At 42.3% G+C, this 21,891-nt stretch overlaps 2 protein-coding genes and 1 non-coding gene across 24 annotated transcripts in view; 2 read left to right on the top strand and 1 right to left on the bottom strand.

The window, feature by feature from the left end:
- The window catches only part of NIF3L1 (NGG1 interacting factor 3 like 1), a 56,801-nt gene extending 54,865 nt beyond the window's left edge, over positions 1-1,936 (bottom strand). For 12 of the 17 annotated variants that reach the window (XM_073019912.1, XM_073019913.1, XM_073019911.1 and 9 more), the window contains exon 1: positions 1,775-1,837. The gene's annotated coding sequence lies outside the window, so the exon portion shown is untranslated. Of the gene's footprint in view, positions 1-1,567 lie in introns of all 17 variants that reach the window. The other 5 variants (XM_007965804.3, XM_073019908.1, XM_007965802.3 and 2 more) reach the window with 5 other exon arrangements.
- On the top strand, positions 1,863-20,861 carry PPIL3 (peptidylprolyl isomerase like 3). Of its 6 annotated transcripts, none has more exons than XM_007965811.3 (7): positions 1,863-1,963; positions 3,789-3,863; positions 5,637-5,711; positions 8,967-9,060; positions 9,902-9,969; positions 15,017-15,135; positions 20,298-20,861. In XM_007965811.3, the coding sequence occupies exons 2-7, from the start codon at positions 3,861-3,863 to the stop codon at positions 20,422-20,424; spliced, it is 486 nt and encodes a 161-aa protein (XP_007964002.1). In that variant the 5' UTR covers positions 1,863-1,963; positions 3,789-3,860; the 3' UTR covers positions 20,425-20,861. The 6 variants fall into 6 exon arrangements, with proteins under 6 accessions (XP_007964002.1, XP_037857702.1, XP_037857705.1 ...); XM_038001774.2 differs by having other exon boundaries at positions 8,922-9,060; XM_038001777.2 differs by having other exon boundaries at positions 1,872-1,972.
- On the top strand, positions 9,570-9,677 carry LOC119625454 (U6 spliceosomal RNA). Its single transcript, XR_005241652.1, has one exon. It is a non-coding gene; the product is annotated as a U6 spliceosomal RNA (small nuclear RNA).
- Positions 20,862-21,891: the final 1,030 nt, after the last annotated feature.

Raw genomic sequence — 21,891 nt, 5'->3', positions numbered from 1 at the left:
GCCTGTAATCCCAGCACTTTGGGAGGCCGAGGCAGGAGGATCATGAGATCAAAAGATAAAGACCATCCTGGCCAACATGGTGAAACCCCGTCTCTACTAAAAATACAAAAATTAGCTGGGCATGGTGGCGTGCACCTGTAGTACCAGCTACTTGGGAGGCTGAGGCAGGAGAATCGCTTGAACCGGGGAGGTGGAGGTTGCAGTGAGCCAAGATCGTGCCACAGCACTATGGCCTGGGCAACAGAGTGAGACTCCGTCTCATAAAAAAAAAGAATGTTTAAAATGTCAAGTGCTTTATCAGAATCAAGAATCAAGGAATACATAGGCAGGTCACTCTACAAATGGGCAGGGTCAAGGCAGAAGAAGGGAGAAGCCACTGCCCCTTAAGCAACCTTTGCTGCACAAAGGCCAGGCTCAAGAGGTGGAAGAGGGTAAGGTATAGGGTACTTTTCCCACGTAGCCTGTAAGCCTTCTAAATATCTACATCCAACAAGGAACTGAAAAGGTTGGCAAAAGAGGAAAGGTGGGAGGGCAATAGAAAGGCAGAAAAAAACTGCTGGCTCCAAAATATGCACAATTAGTAAATGTTTAATCAAATAACCACGAAAGATAATGCTGTCAACCCCATTCTTAAACCTACCACTTATAAACTGTTTGAAGAAAAGCATTTCATAGTATGCACAATAAGAAAGCATAGCCAACTGTAAATTTGATGAAATATCCATAAGCCAATTATTCCAAAAGCAATTTTTCAACGTTTCTATTTAATGAGATGAGGATGCTTATTTAATACATTATTTGAAGTGATACGGGGTCTCCAAAAACCACTCGAGGTCTTGTAAGTTTGTTTTTGTTTTCTTTTTGAGACAGGGTTTCACTAGTCGACTAGGCTGCAGTGCAGGGGCATGATCTCTGCTCACTGCAGCCTCGACTTCCTGAGCTCAAGCAGATCCTTCCACCTCAGCCTCCTGAGTAGCTCAGACTACAGGCGCGGAACACCACACCTGGCTAATTTTTGTATTTTTAGTAGAGATAGAGATTCACGATGTTGCCCAGGCTGGTCTCAAACTCCTGCACTCAAGTGATCCACCTGCCTCGGCCTCCAAGAGTGCTGGGATTACAGAGGTGAGTCACCGCGTCCGGCCTTGGAAGATCTTCTAATGGTACTCATAGTACTCCGTTCTCCAGCATCTTCTACATCTGGCAAGCTCGAAAGTGAAACCCTAGTGGGCCACCATTCAGGTTTTGAGTTATTTACTGCAACAGATGAGGAAACTGCGAGGCTACATGGCCACAGTCAACAACGACAACAGGAGGCAGGATAGTATGGTGGTTAAGAGCACCGACCCTGAAGCCAGTCTGAATCCAAGAGCCAGAGCTGTGCAACAACAGGTAGATGACTCACCTATGCATTTTCCTCCTTAAAGGATGTAGTGCCCAGGCCACAATATCGCGAGATTTATATGTAAAGCTGAAAACAGCTCCTGTCCTAAAGCAAGCACTGTTTACTACTAAGTAGCATCAGCAGGGCCCCTTTGCAAGTTGCAAACCGCTCCCTCAACGTTACCTCATCTATGCCTCATTTCAGCGCCACTTCAGGCCTTTTCCAGGACAGTGAAAAACCACGAGACACAGCCAGTAAGTCTGAATCAGGACCCCTGACCCACTAGTGCGCTGTCCTCTCGTGCGGCAGGGCAGTTTTCTGACCCAGCCTCTTCTGCTCTGCTCTGCAGCACCAACACAACAATCACAGCCGACCCCAACCGGCACCTACCTCGAAGATCACAACTACACTCGCGGGTTTTTAAATCGCCCACTACTCACCAGTCCCGGAAACTTCGCTGCGTCACTTCCGGTCCTGCGTCGGCGCTCCGGGCGCTGTGGCAATGGGCTCCCCGTAGCGAGAGAGCTGGGCGGAAGTGGTCTTTTCCGTTTGGCAGCCGAGTGTAAAGCATTGCTTGAGGTTGGTCAGGTAGTTCTCGCCTTACATTTCTCTTCCCAGTGCATTAGTAGAGCTCCGTTTCACTTTCAAATTTCCAGTTGGGGATAAATTACATTGTCGTTTTGGTTTGAGATAGGAAGGAGAGGGGAAGGACGAGGTGAGGCGGTAAGGGGCGTTCTCTCTCTTGGGTCCCGCGCCCAACTTCCGCTGGCCCAAAGAAACTATGATTTTGAACTAACAGACCTATGCTGGAATCTGCGATTACATTTTTTCTGTTTTAACAACGGCTGTGCCGGGCGCGGTGGCTCACGCCTGTAATCCCAGCAGTTTGGGAGGCTGAGGCGGGCGGATCACAAGGTCAGGAGATCGAGACCACGGTGAAACCCCGTCTCTACTAAAAAATACAAAAAATTAGCCGGGCGCTGTGGCGGGCGCCTGTAGTCCCAGCTACTCGGGAGGCTGAGGCAGGAGAATGGCTTGAACCCGGGAGGCGGAGCTTGCAGTGAGCCGAGATCGCGCCACTGCACTCCAGCCTGGGGGACAGAGCGAGACTCCGTCTCAAGAAAAAAAAAAAAACAACGGCTGTGCTAGACAAAGTGGTGAAGCCCAAGTATGGAGTAACGGCATTCATTTTTTCATTCACTTATTCGAATGCTTGCTGAGTTTTGTGTTGCTACTGGTTTAGTTCTTGGGATACTGCGAGTGAACAGTTGGGCGGCGAGGCTGTTGTTGCAAAGTCAGAGTAAAAGAAGGGCCCTGCACGGTGGCTCACGCCTGTAATCCCAGCACTTTGGGAGGCCGAGGCGGGAGGATCACTTAAGGTCAGGAGTTCGAGACCAGTCTGGCCAACACGGCGAAACCCCGTCTGTACTAAAAATACAAAAATTAGTCGTGCGTGGTAGTGTGCGCCTGTAGTCCCACCTACTCGGGGGGCTGGGGCACGACAATCACTTGAACCCGGGAGGCGGAGGCGGAGGTTGCAGTGAGCCCAGATCGAGATCGTGCCACAGTGCACTCCAGCCTGACGACACAGCGAGAGTCCGTCTCAAAATGAAAAAAAAAAAAAAGAAGAAGAAGAAGTAGTTCATAGTATATTAGAGATAAGTGCTGTGGGAGAAGGAAATAGGAATGTCCTAGGGCTAAAGGGCTAACGCAGTTTTATGTAGGATTAGCAGGTCAGTTAAACTTGACATTTAACCAGAAATGTGGAGGTGAGGAAATCAGCCGTAGAGATGTCCGAGTGTAAGAATTCCAGGCAAAAGGGACACCCAATGCCTAGACCCTAAGAGTATCTGGGTTACTGGGGGACTTGCAAGGAGGCTCTTGAAGAAGAGCAAGCAGGGCAAGTAGGAGATGGGGAGGCTTGAATCGGGTAGGATCTCCCGTCATTACTTCTGTAGCTGGGTTTTTATTACGTAGAGGTTGCCATTAGAGGTTTTTTTGTTTTTGTTTTTGTTTTTTGTTTTTTGTTTTTTTGACGGAGTCTCGCTCTGTCACCCAGACTGGAGTGCAGTGGCGCAATCTTGGCTCACTGCAGCCTCTGCCTCCCGGGTTCAAGTGATTCTCCTGCCTCAGCCTCCCTAGTATCTGGGACTACAGGCGTGTGCCACCACACTTGGCTAATTTTTGTGTTTTTAGTAGAGATGGGGTTTTGCCATGTTGGCCAGGCTGGTATTGAATTCCTGACCTCAAGTGATCCACCCGCCTCGGCCTCCCAAAGTGTTAGAATTATAGGCGTGAGCCACCGCGCCCGGCGAGGAATTTTATTTAAAATGTGCAGTAAAGATGAGCGTGTGTGAGTTAAGACAGAAAAATGAGCCTAATTCTTTTTTTCTTTTGGGACTAGAAACTTATTTTTAAACTGGCTGTAAGGCTCTGAGAAATTACGTAGTCCTTCCTGAAACCACTAAGAGGAAAAATGGTAAGTTTTGAACAATTTTTATGAAATGTCTTTCATTGTAAGTTTTAGAAATTCAGTCAAGGGCAATAAAAGTGCATGGAAATTGCAGTGGCAAGATAGAGAAATTGTATACCATTATTCCACTTAATATGGAATAATTCCTTTAAAAAATACACAAAATTACTTTAAAATTCTTTAATGTTGTCACTTAAAATGCACAGAATTTAGTTTCGCTCTTGTTGCCCAGGCTGGAGTGCAGTGGCGTAATCTCGGCTCACTGCAGCCTCTGCCCCCTGGGTTAAAGTGATTCTCCTGCCTCAGCCTCCCAAGTAGCTGAGATTACAGGCACCTGCCAGCCCGCCCAGCTAATTTTTTGTATTTTTAGTAGAGACGGGGTTTCGCCATGTTGGGCAAGCTGGTCTCGAACTCCTGACCTCAAATGATCTGCCCACCTTGGCCTCCCAAAATGTTGGGATTACAGGCGTGAGCCACCACGCCCGGCCAGAATTTACCTTTTATGGAGAAAGGCTGATTACAAGATAGATAGAAATGGAAAGGGAGAGTTGAAGGAGCAGAAGAGAATAGACAGGTCTGACAATTTTAATTGGATTATTTTGCTCTAGATCTAAAGTGGGCAACTAAGCTGGGCGCAGTGGCTCACACCTGTGATCCCAGCACTTTGGGAGGCTGAGAACCCTGTCTCTACTTTAAAAAAATAAAATAAAGTGGGCAACTAGACCCTGAAGTAGAAAAAGCAATGAGAATAGTGCCCTGCTTCTCCCTCACACATCTTTAACCTGGTCATATTCTTTAACTGCTACATACTATTTAAGAAGAAGAAGGCTGGGCGCAGTGGCTCACACCTGTAATCCCAGCACTTTGGGAGGCATAGGCAGGTGGATCACTTGAGGTCAGAATTTCGAGACCAGCCTGGCCAACATGGTGAAACCCTGTCTCTACTAAAAATACAAAAATTAGCTGGGTGTTGTGGCATATGCCAGTAATCCCAGCTACTTGGGAGGCTGAGGCAAGAGAATTGCTTGAACCCAGGAGGTTGAAATTGTAGTGAGCAGAGATCACGCCACTGCACTCCAGCATGGGCGACAGAGCAAGACTCCATCTCAAAAAAAAAAAAAAAAAAAATGGAGAAATGAAAAAGGAACCCTCCAAATTGTTTTCTCCCTCTCTGGAATACAGTATTATATCAAGGGGTATACAGGTTACAGAAAAACAGGTACAATAAAAACAAAAAGCAAGCAAGAAAGCACTGTGGTTATCTCTGAGCATTTAGGATTTTAGAAACACTGACACTTGTTATATTTTTGTTAGTCGAGAAAGGAATTATTTTTTAACCTTATTTCTCAGAATTAAATTACCTGAGGAAAATGGTGGAAATTATGTTTTGAAAGATCATTTTCTCATCATTTTTCTATAAATAAGGATGTTGGTGAATTGCCATGTACATCAATAATACATAACAATTGTTTTTATTTTTCTTGATAAAATTCAAAGTTAAAATCTTTCCATCAAAATATTTACTTCCAAATTTTTATCATGGATACTACTTAACCCTAACATTTATATTCTGGAGTTTTTCCTCTATGTTGAGATCAATTTTGAGGAAAAAGTACAATTTAGCTCTAAGAGCTGCTTTGTGGACGAGTCATCTCTGAAGCAGTATTTCTGTCTGTTTTTATTCAGATTATCATCTTGAATATCCACATAGGGAAATAAACAATGCATAAAGTCACCTAAAGAAATTTCATTTGTTCTTACATTTTCTCTCCTTTTTAGTCTGTGACACTGCATACAGATGTAGGTGATATTAAAATTGAAGTCTTCTGTGAGAGGACACCCAAAACATGTGAGGTAAGTACCATTTACATATTCAACTTCAGTTAATACAACAAGATAACCACTTTGGAATTGAATAACCTAAATAACAACAACAAAACTTTCTGTAAAACCATTGTTAAGGAAAACCAGCCATCATAACTTCTGGCCTGATTTCCACTTGTTTGTTCAATGTCAAATGTGGATCAAAGAGAAGGTAGATAATTTTTCAGTAATGATAGAGTAGCCAGTATCTTTTTCTTTTGACTGATTTTCCTCGGGAAACATAATCATTAGGACATTATATTACTTTTTTTCTTTCTTTATTTTTTATTTATTTATTTATTTTTTTGAGACAAAGTCTTGCTGTGTCCCCCAGGCTGGAGTACAATGGTGCGATCTCGGCTCACTGCAACCTCTGCCTCCCGGGTTCAAGCAATTCTTCTGCCTCAGCCTCCCAAGTAAGTGGGATTACAGGCGTGCACCACCATGCCTGGCTAATTTTTGTATTTTTAGTAGAGACAGGATTTCACCATGTTGGCCAGGCTGGTCTCAAACTTCTGACCTCAGGTGATCCATGCACCTCAGCCTCCTAAAGTGCTGGGATTACAGGCATGAGCCACCGCACCCGGCCTTTTTTCTTTTTTTTCAAGACAGAGTCTGGCTCTGTCGCCCAGGCTGGAGTACAGTGGCATGATCTTGGCTCACTGTAACCTCCGCCTCTGGAGTTCAAACAATTCTCCTGCCTCAGCCTCCCAAGTGCCTGTGATTACAGGCACCCACCACCATGCCCAGCTAATTTTTGTATTTTTTTAGTAGAGACGGGGTTTCACCATGTTGACCAGACTGGTCTCAAACTTCTGACCTCAGGTAATCTGCCTGCCTCAGCTTCCCAAAGTGCTGGGATTATAGGCATGAGCCTCTGTGCCCAGCAGAATATTATATTAAAGAATTGTTGTATATATATATATATTTTTTGAGACAGGGTCTTGCTGTGTCACCCAGACTGGAATGCAGTGGTGCAATCACGGCTCATTGCAGCCTCAACCTCCTGGTCTCAAGCAATCCTCCCACCTTGGCCTCCCAAGTAGATAGGACTACAGGTGTGTGCCACCATGCCAGGCTAATTTTTTTTAATTTTTTATAGAGATGAGGTCTCACTATGTTGCCCAAGCTAGTCTCGAACTCCTGATCTCCAGCCATCCTCCCCACCTCAGCTTCCTGAAGCGTTGGGCTTACAGGCGTGAGCCACCATGCCTAACCTGTTCTATACATTATTTTGCCTGTTTTTATTTATTTATTGATTTATTGATTTATTGATTTATTTTTGAGACAGAGTTCTGCTCTTGTTGCCCAGGCTGGAGTGCAGTGGCACAGTCTCGGGCCACTGCAACCTCTGTCTCCCAGGTCCAAGGATTTTCCTGCCTCATCCTCCTGAGTAGCTGGGACTATAGGTGCCAGCCACCATGCCCGGCTAATTTTGTATTTTTAGTAGCAATTGGGTTTTACCATGTTGATCAGGCTGGTCTCAAACTCCTGAACTCAGGTGATCCACCCGTCTTGGCTGCCCAAAGTGCTGGGTTTACAGGCATGAGCCACCACGCCCGGCCTGTTTCACCTGTTTAAATGACAAGGATGGAAGGAAGAAGAGTCACCTGTATATATTCATTTATTCAACGATTATTTATGACTGGGCATGGTGGCTCACATCTATAATTTCAGCACTTCGGGAGGCTAAGGTGAGCTCAGAAGTTCTAGACCTACCTAGGCAACACAGTGAGACCCCCATCTCTACAAAAAAATACAAAAATTAGCCAGGTATGGTGGTGTGAGCCTGTTATCCCAGCTACAAGGGAGGCCAAGGTGGGAGGATTGCTTAAGCCTAGGAGGTCAAGGCTATAGTGAGCTCTGATCACATGGCTACACTCCAGCCTATGTGACAGAGCAAGACCCTGTCTCAAAACAAAACAGAAAAACCATTATTTGTGAAAGGCTATCTTGCCCCAGAGTCTGGAGATACAGTGATGAGGAACAGACGTTCCTTACCCTCATGGAGCCAATATTTTAGTTGTGAAAATAAGCAGGGCAGGAAAATTAAGTAATTATATTTTTAAGAAATTATTTTTATTTATTTATTTATTTTAAAGATAGAGATGAGGTCTTACTATGTTGCCCAGGCTGGTCTTGAACTCCTGGACTCAGGTGATCTTTCCGCCTCCCAGAGTACTGGGATTACAGGTGTGAGCTGCTGTGCCTGGCCTAAAATTAAGTAATTCTAAAAGGCGATAATGCCTTGAAAAAAATTGAGTGTTAAGATAGAGATTAATGGGAAAGGAAGAAGGTGAGGGCAGACGTAGCCAATAAACTAATACTTAAACTAAATGCAAAGGTATGAGGGCATCTCTGGAAAGAGGTATAAAAATAATATTCCAGCTATTCAGATTCAGAAAAGGTTGTGAAATAAAATTTTAAAAAATTCCAAGGCCAGGCACAGTGGCTCACACCTGTAATTCCAACATTTTGGGTGGCTGAGGCAGGAGGATCATTTGAGCCCAGGAGTTCAAGACCAACCTGGGCAACATAGGGAGACATTGTCTCTACAAAAAAAAAAAAAAAAAAAAAAAAAAAAGAACATTCCAGGTATAGAAATATCAGGTATAAAGTCCCCCAGGTAAGAAAAGCTGCCCCTTTTGGATTAATTGTCAGAATGCTGATGGGGTTTAGGTAGTAAACAATAAGAAAGCAGTTCTTAGTATATGTGATGAGGAGATAAGCCAGGTACTGCAGGGCTTGTTAGGCCCTGCTGATGATTTTGTTTTGTTTTGTTTTGTTTTTGTCGCCCAGGCTGGAGTGCAGTGGTGTGATCTCGGCTCACTGCAACCTCCGCCTCCCGGGTTCACGCCATTCTCCTGCCTCAGCCTCCAGAGCAGCTGGGACTATAGGCACCCGCCACCAAACCCAGCTAATTTTTTTGTATTTTTAGTAGAGACGGGGTTTCACCGCAGCCAGGATGGTCTCGATCTTCTAACCTGGTAATCCACCCACCTTGGCCTCCCAAAGTGCTGGGATTACAGGAGTGAGCCACTATGCCCAGCCGAAGATTTTGTATTTTATTCCAAAAGGAGAAGGAAGCTATTGAAGTGTTCTAGGCAGGGAAATGACATCCAAAGTAATGCCAAAAGTCATAGTTTAAATATGCTGGTATCAGGTTTTCAGTAAATATGATTGGTTCTTTGTCTTAACTAGGTTTCTGCTGCATCATTTCTCAATCATTATTTTTACTCTCTTCAGAATTTCTTGGCTCTTTGTGCCAGTAATTACTACAATGGATGTATATTTCATAGGAATATCAAGGGTTTCATGGTTCAAACAGGAGATCCAACAGGTAAGTTATTCCATTAACTAAGATCTAAGGAACTGAACGTATAGTATGAAGAAGTGGGTAAAAGAAGAGGAATTAAAAACATGGAGTTTTTGTTTTGTTTTGTTTAATAAGTTCTGTTCTACAAGTGCAGAACATGTAGGTTTGTTATATAGGTATATGTGTGCTAAGGTGGTTTGCTGCACCTATCAGCCTGTCATCTAGGTTTTAAGCCCAGCATGCATTAGCTATTCGTCCTAATGCTCTCCTTCCCCTTGCTCCCCACCCCCAAACTAGCCCCGCTGTGTGTTGTTCCCCTCCTTGTGTCCATGTGTTCTCATTGATCAACTCCCACTTATGAGTGAGATCATGCAGTGTTTGGTTTTCTGTTCCCGTGTTAATTTGCTAAGAATGATGGCTTCCAGCTGCATCCATGTCCCTACGAAGGACATGATCTCATTCCTTTTTACGGCTGCATAGTATTCCATGGTGTAATTTTAAAGCAGAAATTATTAGCACCTACACCTAAAATATGAACAATATTGTGCTCACTTTGAACTAAAATTTGAACAATACCAAGAAGATTAGCGTGGCCCCTGCACAAGGATAAGACGCAAATTTGTGAAGCTTTTCATGCTGCAATATATGTATGAATGATATTTACAAGAAGGGTTATTCTGTTTTGTTTTTTGTAGGTCTGTTTTAATCTTCAGGTCTGTGAAGTTAAATTTGGGGAATTAGGAGAGGCCATATCAAATTTTGTTTATATTTAAGCAGTCAAACTCTATTCCTTAAGTTTTGGGAAATGAACTTGTTATCAATTTTAATTAAATACTTCTTTCAATTTGCTTCTCTTGTAATATAGGAACTGGAAGAGGCGGCAGCAGTATATGGGGCAAGAAGTTTGAGGATGAATACAGTGAATATCTTAAGGTAAATCCTCAATGCTTTAAAAACCTATGTTTTGAAAATATTTTTGAAAAAAAATTTTTTTTTTTTTTTTGAGACGGAGTTTCACTCTTGTCGCCTAGGCTGGAGTGCAGTGGCATGATCTCGGCTCACTGCAACCTCCGCCTCCCAGGTTCAAGTGATTCTTCTGCCTCAGCCTCCCGAGTAGCTGGGATGACAGGCATATGCCACAACACCTGGCTAATTTTTTTTGTATTTTTAGTAGAGATGGGGTTTCACCATGTTGGTCAGACTGGTCTCGAACTCCTGACCTCAGGTGATCCGCCTGCCTTGGCCTCCCAAAGTGCTGGGATTACAGGTGTGAGCCACCACACCCGACCAAAAGTCTATTTTTTCATGCCTTGGTTATGCATGGAAACTTTGATACATGTGTTATAGTAATACAAGTTAACATCATTGCAAAACGAGTAGACTTTTTTATAGTTTTTGTACATTTGACAAATGATGTCGGGAGACTTGATAAATGGTGGTCCTAGCCTGACGTATAATGGAATCCCACTACCACATGGCTCTTGATATTGAGTTCATCTTTGAATCTAACCTGAAATGTTTAACTAGTAGTGTACCAAAGAGGCTTAATATCTCACCATAAAATTCATATTGAATGACATGAAACAGTGGCCTTTTTTGAGAGTGGGGAGGAAAGACTATCAAACTTCCTGGTTGCAATGTTGCCCATTATCAGTACCCAGCTTTTATCATCTTCTGTTAGATGTTTGAATATCCCTGTATTAATCTGACTTAATACCTGTGGTAGATTGCAACTAGGTTAAAGAGAAGTACATATAAATAGTCTTTACCATGGTAAAATTAGGGATTTTTAATTTTCTTTGTTATATTTTTGTGTGTTTTTCAAACCTCTGTGGAGTCTTTTTTTTTTTTTTTTTTTTGGTCTAAAATAAAAAACTAGTGCATGCCTAGTTTTAAAAATCAATTCCACTTCCCAGAGATGCCTTCAGCTGATGACTTATTATGTGGTCTTTCAAACTTTGTATCTCCAAAGAATGACAACTTTACAACTAGAAAAAGAGCAATGAAGTATCCTCAATCAGGGCTGGGTACAGTAATCCCAGCACTTTGAGAGGCCCAGTAAGGAGGATTACTTGGGGCCAAGAGTTTGAAACCAGCCAGTGCAACATAGTGAGACCTCCATCTCTACAAAAAAATACAAATATTAGCCTGTTGTAATGGCATGTGCCTGCAGTCCCAGCTACTCAAGAGGCTGAGGTGTGGGGATTGCTTGAGCCCAGGAGATGAAGGCTGCAGTGAGCCAAGATCATGCACAGAACAAGACCCCATCTCAAAAAAAAAAAAAAAAAAAAAAAAGGTCTGTTCAATCAAAATATGCAGCTTAAGTGTATTATTATATTTATATTACATTAAAATGTACCCACAAAAATTCTGAAAAAAAAATTCATTGCAGTGTTTATCTCTGGATGATGAGACTAGGAATAATTTCTTTTTGTTTTGCTTTTTTTAAAACCTTTTTTTAGAGGCAGTGTCTTACTCTGTCCCCCAGGCTGGAGTGTAGTGATGCAGTCTTGGCTCACTGCAGCCTAAATTTTCTGGGCTCGGATGATCCTCCCACCTCAGCCCCCAGAATAGCTGGGACTACAGGTGCATGCCACCATGCCCAGCTAATGTTTGTATTTTTTGTACAGATGGTGTCTCACTATGTTGCCCAAGCTGGTTTCTTTTACTTTTCTATTGTAAGGAAATTAATATTAGTTTTGTTACAGGAGTTGAGGCTGGGAGGTGATAAACTTTTTGAAAAGTCAACTTTTTCCTGAATGAATAACTAAACAATTTTTTAGGTATTAGTTACTACATTAATGACTGCTTCCATATACCAGTTGAAAACCAGAGACTGGCTATGACAGAATCACCTGTGAAACTTTGTTGTTTGTTTTTGAGACTGGGTCTCACTCTGTTGCCTAAGCTGAGTGCAGTGGCCTGATCACGGTTCACTGCAGCCTTGACCTCCTGAGCTCAAGCAGTTTCTCCTGCCTCAGCCTCTCAAGTAGCTGGACCACATGAGTGCACCACCATGCCCAGCTAATTTCTGATTTTTTTGTAGAGATGAGGTCTCGCTCTGTTGCCCAGTCTGGTCTGAAACTCCTGAACTCAGATGATCCTCCTGTCTTGGCCTCCCAAACTGTTGGGATTCCAGGAATGAGCCACTGCAATTGGCTGGAAGTTTTAAAACTATAACAGATCACGGCCTTGCCCTCCTAAAAATAAACAGTCAGTAGGGCTGGTTAGGACTGAGACTATATTTTAAGGTTCCTAGATGATTCTTTTGCAGGCAGAGTTAACGACCATTACACGCCTGGTGCAGTGGCTCGCCTGTAATCCCAGCACTTTGGGAGGCTGAGGTGGGCAGATCACGAGGTCAGGAATCAAGACCATCTTGGCTAACACAGTGAAACCCCATCTCTAGCAAAAAATACAAAAAATTAGCCGGACGTGGTGGCGGGTGCCTGTAGTCCCAGCTACTTGGGAGGCTGAGGCAGGAGAATGGCATGAACCCGAGAGGCAACGCTTGCAGTGAGCCGAGATCGTGCTACTTGCACTCCAGCCTGGGCGACAGACCGAGAATCTGTCTAAAAAAAAAAAAAGAACCATTATGTATTATACACCTTATACACCAAGGTTATGGATATGTATTGACTGTTCATATCTTCTGACCCAGGAATCCATTCCCAAATGTTTACTCAAGGGAAACTTGTAAGTATGCACCAAGAGACGTGTAAAGGAGTGTTCTGATATAGTGTTTGTAACAGCAAAAGTCTAGAAACAACCCAAATGTCCCTTGATTGTAGATAAATCACAATGTAGATTGTGGATAAATGCCAGTACATTCATCAGTGAAATATCAGTAAAAAATCAGTAATAAACTATGGCTATGTGTACATGTATGACCTTAGAACTGTAACAGTGTTATTTGTAGAGAGCATTTCCCAGAAGACTAAAATGTTAGGATGTAATTATATTCAGAAGGAAAAGGAAAGAATGTGTTGTTTAGGCATGTGTAGTGTGTTAGGGCTGGGCACAGTGGTTCACTCCTATAATCCCAGCACTTTAGGGGGCCCAGGTGAGAGGACCACTTGAGGCCAGGAGCTTGAGATCAGCCTGGGCAACATATTGAGCCCTTGTCTCTACTAAAAGTCAAAAAATTAGCCAGGTATGGTGGTGTACATCTGTAGTCTCAGCTACTCAGGAGGCTAAGGTAGAAGGATTGCTTGAGCCTAGGAGGTCAAGGCTACAGTGAGCTGTGATTGCACCACTGTACTCTAACCTGGGTGACAGAGCGAGACCCTGTCTCTAAAAAAAAAAAAAGAAAAAATGAAAAAAAAAGTATTAGAATAGTGGTTACCTCTTATAGAGGCTGAGGTAATAGATGGAGAGGAGCACATAGATATATGTAATTAATTGGTAACTTTTATTTTTTCTTGAGCTCCCATTATCCAATGAATTGGTAAATTTTAACTCTGAAAGCTGGGAAATATGTTAATGGGTGCTTATTTTATTAACTTATATTTTTATTAACTATATCTTTGTGTATGTGTTAAGTATTACATGTGTATGTATTAAATATTACATGTATATGTATTAAATATTACATTTGATTGGTAAACACCTTTTAGGGAAACAAGCATTAATATTTTTATATAGGTGCATCTCTACGACTTACTAGCGTCACCCAATGAATAGCTAAAGCTAGAGTAATTGGTGGAGTTACTTGTAGTGTATTACAGGCACCTCCCTGTAACATAGTTCACAGTTATATCTTCATTCTTATCAGTAAGGTCCTTTTAATTTCTCTACACAGTCTCTGGTAAACAAATATGATAGTAGAGCTAGGTGAGACCTTTCTTAGATTGTTCAGTCCTGGGGTTATAAACTGACTGCCCGTGAGTGGAACACCCACAGATGCATTTTCTATGGCCCATTAGTTAAAAAAATATATATTTAATGCCATTAGTTAAGAGATAGCCTATTCATTTTGCCAGACTTCATCTCTCTTTAATGTTTACATTCTTCCCAATTGTCAGTTTATCTGCTTGACCCTTGTGAGCATCTGAATTATGAATAGACCCTTGAACTAGTCCAGCCTCCCTTGTTTTACAGATAAAGAAACTAGCAAGAGTCCATTATATGTGAGAAGAGATTGTGGGCAAATTGGTTTTGTTGCCTACCTGATCGTTTCATTCCAGCACACTATTCCTTAATATAAATGTAAGGATTATTTATATTATTTGTTGGTGTTGCAAAAAGCATCCATGGCTGTATTTCTTCAAAGTGAAAATGAAATTAATTGAGAAATATGATTTGATATATTAACCTTTTACATACAAGTTTTCAAGTATACAGAAAAAGCAGAAACTGAACATTTGGATTACCCCTAATAAAAGTTGGTTAAATGTTTTCTTGCTCCTTTTTTTTTTTTTTTTTTTTTTTGAGACGGAGTCTCACTCTGTCGCCCAGGCTGGAGTGCAGTGGCCGGATCTCAGCTCACTGCAAGCTCCGCCTCCCAGGTTCACGCCATTCTCCTGCCTCAGCCTCCTGAGTAGCTGGGACTACAGGCGCCCGCCGCCTCGCCCGGCTAGTTTTTTGTATTTTTTAGTAGAGATGGGGTTTCACCGGGTTAGCCAGGATGGTCTCGATCTCCTGACCTCGTGATCCGCCCGTCTCGGCCTCCCAAAGTGCTGGGATTACAGGCTTGAGCCACCGCGCCCGGCCGACTCTTGCTCCCTTAAATATTGTGAAGGCAAAGAGTGAATGTCTTGGCTGGAGTGGTGATGCACACCTGTAATCCCAACATTCTGGAAGCTAAGGCAGGCGGATCACTTGAGCCTAGGAGTTAAGAGACCAGCCTGAGCAACATAGTGAGACCCCCATCTCAAAATATTTTTAAAAAAGAAAACAAAGGTGTGCCTGTCTGCTTTCAATACTATATTTGGGATGGTTATAGAAAAGCACAATTAATACTTTGATGTGTCTTTTTCAGCACAGTGTTAGAGGTGTTGTATCTATGGCTAATAATGGCCCGAACACCAATGGATCTCAGTTCTTCATCACCTATGGCAAACAGCCACATTTGGACATGAAATACACCGTATTTGGGAAGTGAGTATTCTAGTTATGGTTTTCTTTTAGCATTTCAATGCAGGTGCATATGCTCAGCTGTGATAGTAGCATAACTAATATTGAAAAGAGTGACGCAGAGTGCAATGTCTCACACCTGTAATCCCAGCACTTTGGGAGGCCAAGGTGGGCAGATTGTCTGAGGTCAGGAGTTCGAGACCAGCCTGGCCAATGTGGCGAAACTCTGTCTCTACTAAAAATATTTTTAAAAAATTAGTCGGGTATGGTGGCACACACCTGTAGCCCAGCTACTCAGGAGGCTGAGGCAGGAGAATTGCTTGAACCTGGGAGGCGGAAATTATAGTAAGCCACGATCATGCCGTGGCACTCCAGCCTGAGCGACAGAGTAAGACTGCCTCAAAAAAAAAAAAAAAAGAAAAAGAAAAGAAAAAAAAGAAGAGTGGTGTGAGAGTGTGAGATCTAAATGTACCTGGAGTTTAAGTCTACTGCTTAGCAACCCTGTGGCCTTGGGAAAGTTATAATCTCTCTGAGCCTTATTTTCCTTATGTTTATAAAAGAGGCCAGTAATTTTTTCAACATTGTTACGCAAATTAACATAGTATATCTATTTTCTTTTTCTTTTTCTTTTTGAGATGAAAGGCTCTGTTGCCAGGCTGGAGTGGTGCAGTAGCACAATCATGGCTCATTACAGCCTCAACCTCCCGGTCTCAAGTGATCCTCCCACCTTAGCCTCCTTAGTAACTGGAACCACAAATGTGTACCATCATGCACAGCTCCTTTAAAAAAAAAACAAAAAAAAACCCACTTTTTTTGTAGAGACAGGATCTCACTGTGTTGCCCAGGCTGGTCTATTTTCATTAATAATAGCACTTCACAGCAACTAACAGATCTGAAAAATAGTGGCTTAAACAAGATGGACTAGCATGGTGGTTCCATTTTGTTACCAGTGTTCTAGTCTCCTCTGTCATAATATTGGCAGCACAGCTCTTATCAAAACTTCCGTGTATCAGGCAGGAAAGAGGAGGAAAGACAAAAGGTGCTTGCCAGCTGATTCAGCTTTTTTAATTAACAGAACTTTCCCAGGCCTGTAATCCCAGTGCTTTGGGAGGCTGAGACAGGAGGATCACTTGAGGTCAGAGTTCAAGACCAGCCTGTGCAACGTAATGAGTTTAAAAATTAGCCAGGTGTGGTGACAGACAACTGTAATCCCAACTACTCAGGAGGCTGAGGTGGGAGAATCACTGGAGCCCAGGAATTTAAGGCTGCATGAGCTGAGATCACACCACTGTACTCCAGCCTGGGCAACAGAATGATACCCTATCTCTAAAAAAAAAAAAAAAAAAAAAAAAACCAGTACAGTGGCTCACGCCTGTAATCCCAGCACTTTGGGAGGCCAAGGAGGGTGGATCATGAGGTCAGGAGATCAAGACCATCCTGGCCAACATGGTGAAACTCCGTCTCTACTAAAAATACAAAAATTAACTGGGTGCGGTGGCATGCGCCTATAATCCCAGCTACTCAGGAAGCTGAGGCAGGAGAATGGCTTGCACGCCGGAGGCGGAGATTGCAGTGAGCCAAGATTGCGCCACTGCACTCCAGCCTGGTGACAGAGTGAGACTCTGTCTCCAAAAAAAAAAAAAAAAAAAAAGAACTTTCCCAGAAGACCCAGAACTTAGTAATGTGACCACTCCTTACCTACAGTGGAGGGTAGAAAATGTATTTCAGCCACATTGCCACCCTGACTAAAATTAGATTTCTTTGAGTAAGAAGAATGGCTCCTAGGAAGGTGTTTTGCAGTTTCTGCCAGGGTATCTGTTAAAAGTACTATATATGGGAGTTCCTTTTATAAATCAGTGGGAAGTCAATTTGTCTGTTCATTCAACAAATAATTATCCTGCTTAATAAACCAAGGCACAATTCTAGAGTTTGTTCTATTTAATAGTTTGGATGCCAAGTTAGGTTAATTAAAAATAGAGGACTCCCAGCCTAGGCAACATAGCGAAACCCAGTCTCCACAAAAAAGTTTAAAAATTATCCAGGTGTGGTGGCTCACACCTATGTTCCCAGCTACTTGGGAGGCTGAAGTGGGAGGATTGCTTGAGCTCAGGGAGTCAAGGCTGCAGTGAGATCTAGACAGATCTTTTCTTTTTCATTCCATATACATGTGTCTAATTTACACAATAATAATCAAGGAAAAAAATATTACAACACCTAGTAGTTTTTTTTGTTTGTAAATAACCCAGTTTCCCTCTTATTTTATCCCTTAACCCATCATTCAAAATTATTGTTCAGTTATTACCAGGACTCATTTTACTGGATTTGTGACAAAACTGTAGAGTTTAGAACAAAGATTAACCTTAGGTTCATTAATTCCTTGTTTGTTGTATACAGATACACACAGATTTTTCTGGGAAGATGATCCAGTAACTTTCCTCTAGTTCTCCAAGGGGTCCGTTTCCCAGATACTTGACTCTACTTAAACTGCCTCAGTTCTACCTGCCGGGTTTTTTTAACTTTTTACCTGAAACCTATGTTTTCTATATTCTCTGTTTCTCTTACTGACCCAGAAGGTGAGAAAGCCTTTAAGACTTATAATTTAAAGACTTAAATGTCTACATTTAGGGGTAAAATCAAAATGTTTTGGTTGAAGTGCCCTTTTTGTGAAAATGCAAGATAAAATGCGAATCTGTTAATTTTTTTTTTTTTTTTTTTTTTTGAGACAGAGTCTTGCTCTGTCGTCCAGGCTGGAGTGCAGTGGTGTGATCTTGGCTCACTGCAAGCTCCATCTCCTGGGTTCACGCCATTCTCCTGCCTCAGCCTTCCAAGTAGCTGGGACTACAGGGGCCCACCACCACGCCTGGCTAATTTTTATTATTATATTTTTAGTAGAGACGGAGTTTCACCGTGTTAGCCAGGATGGTCTCAATCTCCTGACCTTGTGATCCACCCGCCTTGGCCTCCCAAAGTGCTAGGATTACAGGCGTGAGCAACCGCGCCCGGCCGAAAGCCACTCTTTCTTAGTAAATGTTTTAGACTGAAATTTCCAAAACTTGTATTTGAAGAATAGCTCTCAATATATTTTTTCTTGGTGGTAACATGAAGTGGGATTGCTAGAGGCTGAGTTAACAGTTAATCTTCTCTTCTCCTATTTTTATTACTTCTTATTGTTACCCAGAAGCAAAAAGTAGAAATATCATAATTAGGCCAGGCACGGTGGCTCATGCTTATAACCCCAGCACTTTGGGAGGCTGAAGTGAGCAGATCACTTGAGGTCAAGAGTTTGAGACCACCCTGGCCAACGTGGTGAAATCCCATCTCTACTAAAAATACAAAAATTAGCTGGGCATGGGGGCATGTGCCTGTAGTGCCAACTGCTTGGGAGGCTGATGCAGAATTGCTCGAACCTGGAGGAAGAGGCTACAATGAGTCGAGATAGTACCACTGCACTCCAATCTGGGCAAGGGGAGTGGGACTCCGTCTCCGGAAAAAAAAAGAAAGAAATACTATAAATAAACAATTAACTGCCGGGCGTGGTGGCTCACGCCTATAATCCCAACACTTTGGGAGGCCAAGGTGGGCGGATCACCTGAGGTCAGGAGCTCAAGACCAGCCTGGCCAACATGCTGAAACCCCATCTCTACTAAAAATACAAAAATTAGCCGGGCATGCTGGCAGGCTCCTGTAATCCCAGCTACTCAGGAGGCTTAGGCAGGAGAATCGCTTGAAACCGGGAGGCGGAGGTTGCAGTGAGCCGAGATCGCGCCATTGCACTCCAGTCTGGGGTACAAGAGTAAGACTTCGTCTCACAAAAAATAAAAAATAAAAACAAAAACAAGTACAAAGTGGAGTGGTCACCTACTTCAGGACTCTCATTGTAGGGCAATATTGATAATAGTGTCATCTACTAGCTTTCTCCAGCTATTTCCTGTAACACAGAAATCTTTATGACTAGTGTGTTGTAATAAGAAATACATATTTAGACTTCATCCCTTGTTTCTAGCATGGTTCTTTTAAAAACCTTGCAATTTCCTGAGTGACAGGAGTGAAAGGAATATTTTATTGTTCATAATAAGCCCCATTCAACCATACCTGAGTTTATGCTAATGAGGTGACTCTTGGTGGGGTTCTGGATAGCTTCAGAATGGAGGGCTGGTTGCCAGAGGAATCAGCCATGTATTTTTAGAGGGCTGGAACATTCAGTGACCTCCTATTCTTGACCTCTGGGAAGGAGACAAGGGCTGGTGATTGAGTTCCAGTCACCAGTGGTCAGTGATTTAATTAATCGTGCCTACCTAATGTGCCCTCCGTAAAAACCCTAAACAGGGTTTCAGAGCTTCTAGGTTGGTGAACACAAGTAGATACTGAGAGGGTAACACACCCTGAGAAGAGCATGGAAGCACTGTGCCCCCCTCTCAGACTTTGCCCTATGCATCTCCTCCATTTGGTTGTTCCTGAGTTGTAACCTGTGTAACAGCTGATAATAAATAAAGTGCTTTCCTAAGTTCTATGAGCCATTTTAGAAAATCATTGAACAGAGCCGGGGGGGCATGAAAAATCCCAAAGCATATCTGGTTAGTCAGATAGTACAGATCACAACTGGGACTTGGAACTGGCATCCGAAGTAGTAGGGGCTGTCTTGTGGGATTAACCGGCATCTCTGTTCACTCTTTGTAGTTAGTATCACAATTAAATTGTAGGGCCAGGTGTGGGGGCATGCACTTGTAGTCCCAGTGAGACCCTGTCTTTAAAAAACTAAATAAAATTTTGAAAAAATAATTAAGTTGTGGGATACCCAGAGAATTGGAGAATTGGGAAAACCCACACATTTGGTGTTGGAAGTGTGAAAGTGTAGAAAAACAGTTTGTTTTCCCTTTCACTGGTTATATTAGTCCCATTGGTAGCTGTTCTGTGTCAGTGTATGAATGGGGTAGAATATACTTTTAGGTACTATGGTGGAAATATTCCTACCTTTTGTATTGTTAATTTAAGGGCATAAAAGTAAATTATTTCTGAATTTTGATCCGTATCTATGATGGAAAATCAATATTTTGTTGTACATTCAACTAGAGAATTCAGAGATCTGTAAGACTTGATTTCTTTTAAGGAGACTGTAATTGTCATAGATATGGATATCATGTTTCAATTTAAGGAAATTTTCATATGTTATATTGTTTCTCTTTCAGGGTAATAGATGGTCTGGAAACTCTAGATGAGTTGGAGAAGTTGCCAGTAAATGAGAAGACTTATCGACCTCTTAATGATGTACACATTAAGGACATAACTATTCATGCCAACCCATTTGCTCAGTAGCTGTAATAGACCTGGACAAATAACTTGACAAATTGCTGGAACACACTTATTGTGGTTTACCCTGTTTTAATTATGTACCTCCTGAATCTAAAAATTTTTTAGAGATTCATCTCTAAATTTTTCAGAGATTACATCATCCTTCTGCTTGTTTACAACTATGATCTTCTACGAAATGATGATACCAAGGGGCACCCAACAGCTTTTATCCCCATTCTTAGAGCATAGTCTTTATTATAACCATTATCCAACATATTTCTTTAATTTTAATACAAAAAATACATCATTTAATTTTTGTTACATATAAACATTCATTTTTAAATGCTGAGCCTCAAGTGCAGGCATTTTTTAGCGGCCTGATTATGTATTCCTACCAGAGCAAGTCCATATCCTGGAAGTGTTACTTTATAATAAAATTAAAAATGTTTTAAGGAATTAAACTGGAGGACAAATTAATTTAAAGTATTGTGTAAAATTACCTTCAGGCTATAAGGTATATATGAAACGTAAATGAACTTCATGTTTAAATTTGGGTCTCATCTCCAAGATATCTTATTATGTATATGCAAGTATCCCCAAATCTGAAAATTTGGGTATTCCTGAAACTGATACCAATGGTAAGAGCTCTGCCATTAATTATTCACTAGATACAGTTAGAAAGAGGAGGGACAGGATAAAAAGTTAGTCTGGAAAGGCCAGCCAATTCATTTGCTATTTTCTGTGATTTTTTTTTTTTTTTCCTTTTTGAGACGGAGTCTGCTCTTTTACCTAGGCTGGAGTGCAGTGGTGCAGTCTCGCTCACTGCAACACCTGCCTCCCAGGTTCAAGTGATTCTCCTGCCTCAGCCTCCCAAGTAGCTGGGACTACAGGTGCACGCCACCACACCCAGCTACTTTTTGTATTTTTTTTCAGTAGAGACAGGGTTTACAGAGACCATTTTGGCCAGGAAGGTCTTGATCTCTTGACCTTGTGATCTGCCCACCTTGGCCTCCCAAAGTGCTGGGATTACAGGTGTGATCTTTGGGTTTACAGTAAAGGCTCTAAGAAGTCCTGGATGCCGAGTGCGGTGGCTGACACCTGTAATTCCAACACTTTGGGAGGCCAAGATGGGTGGATCACAAGGTCGAGAGATCAAGACCATCCTGGCTAACACGGTGAAACCCTGTCTCTACTGAAAATATAAAAAATTAGCTGGGCGTGGTGGTGGGCGCCTGTAATCCCAGCTACTTGGGAGGCTGAGGCAGGAGAATCGCTTGAACCTGGGATGCAGAGGTTGCAGTGAGCTGAGATCGAGCCATTGCACTCTAGCCTGGGCGACAGTGCGAGACTGCATCTCAAAAAAAAAAAAAAAAAAAAGACGTCTTGGAATACTGTAAACAACATTTCCCAACTGATTTGCTTATAGACTTTTTTTTTTCTTTTTTTTGAGACATAGTCTCACTCTTGTCACTCAGGCTGGAGTGCAATGGC

The sequence above is a fragment of the Chlorocebus sabaeus genome, chromosome 10 (genome assembly GCF_047675955.1).
Source record: "Chlorocebus sabaeus isolate Y175 chromosome 10, mChlSab1.0.hap1, whole genome shotgun sequence".
NCBI lineage: Eukaryota > Metazoa > Chordata > Mammalia > Primates > Cercopithecidae > Chlorocebus > Chlorocebus sabaeus.
The sequence above is the reverse complement of the archived record's forward strand: the minus strand, read 5'-3'. Positions and strand labels throughout refer to the sequence as shown.

Coding starts and splice junctions, on each gene's coding strand:
- PPIL3 (XM_038001774.2), top strand. Junction 9,061..9,901: donor TCAAACAGGAGATCCAACAG/GTAAGTTATTCC, acceptor CTTGTAATATAG/GAACTGGAAGAGGCGGCAGC. Junction 15,136..20,297: donor AAATACACCGTATTTGGGAA/GTGAGTATTCTA, acceptor TTTCTCTTTCAG/GGTAATAGATGGTCTGGAAA.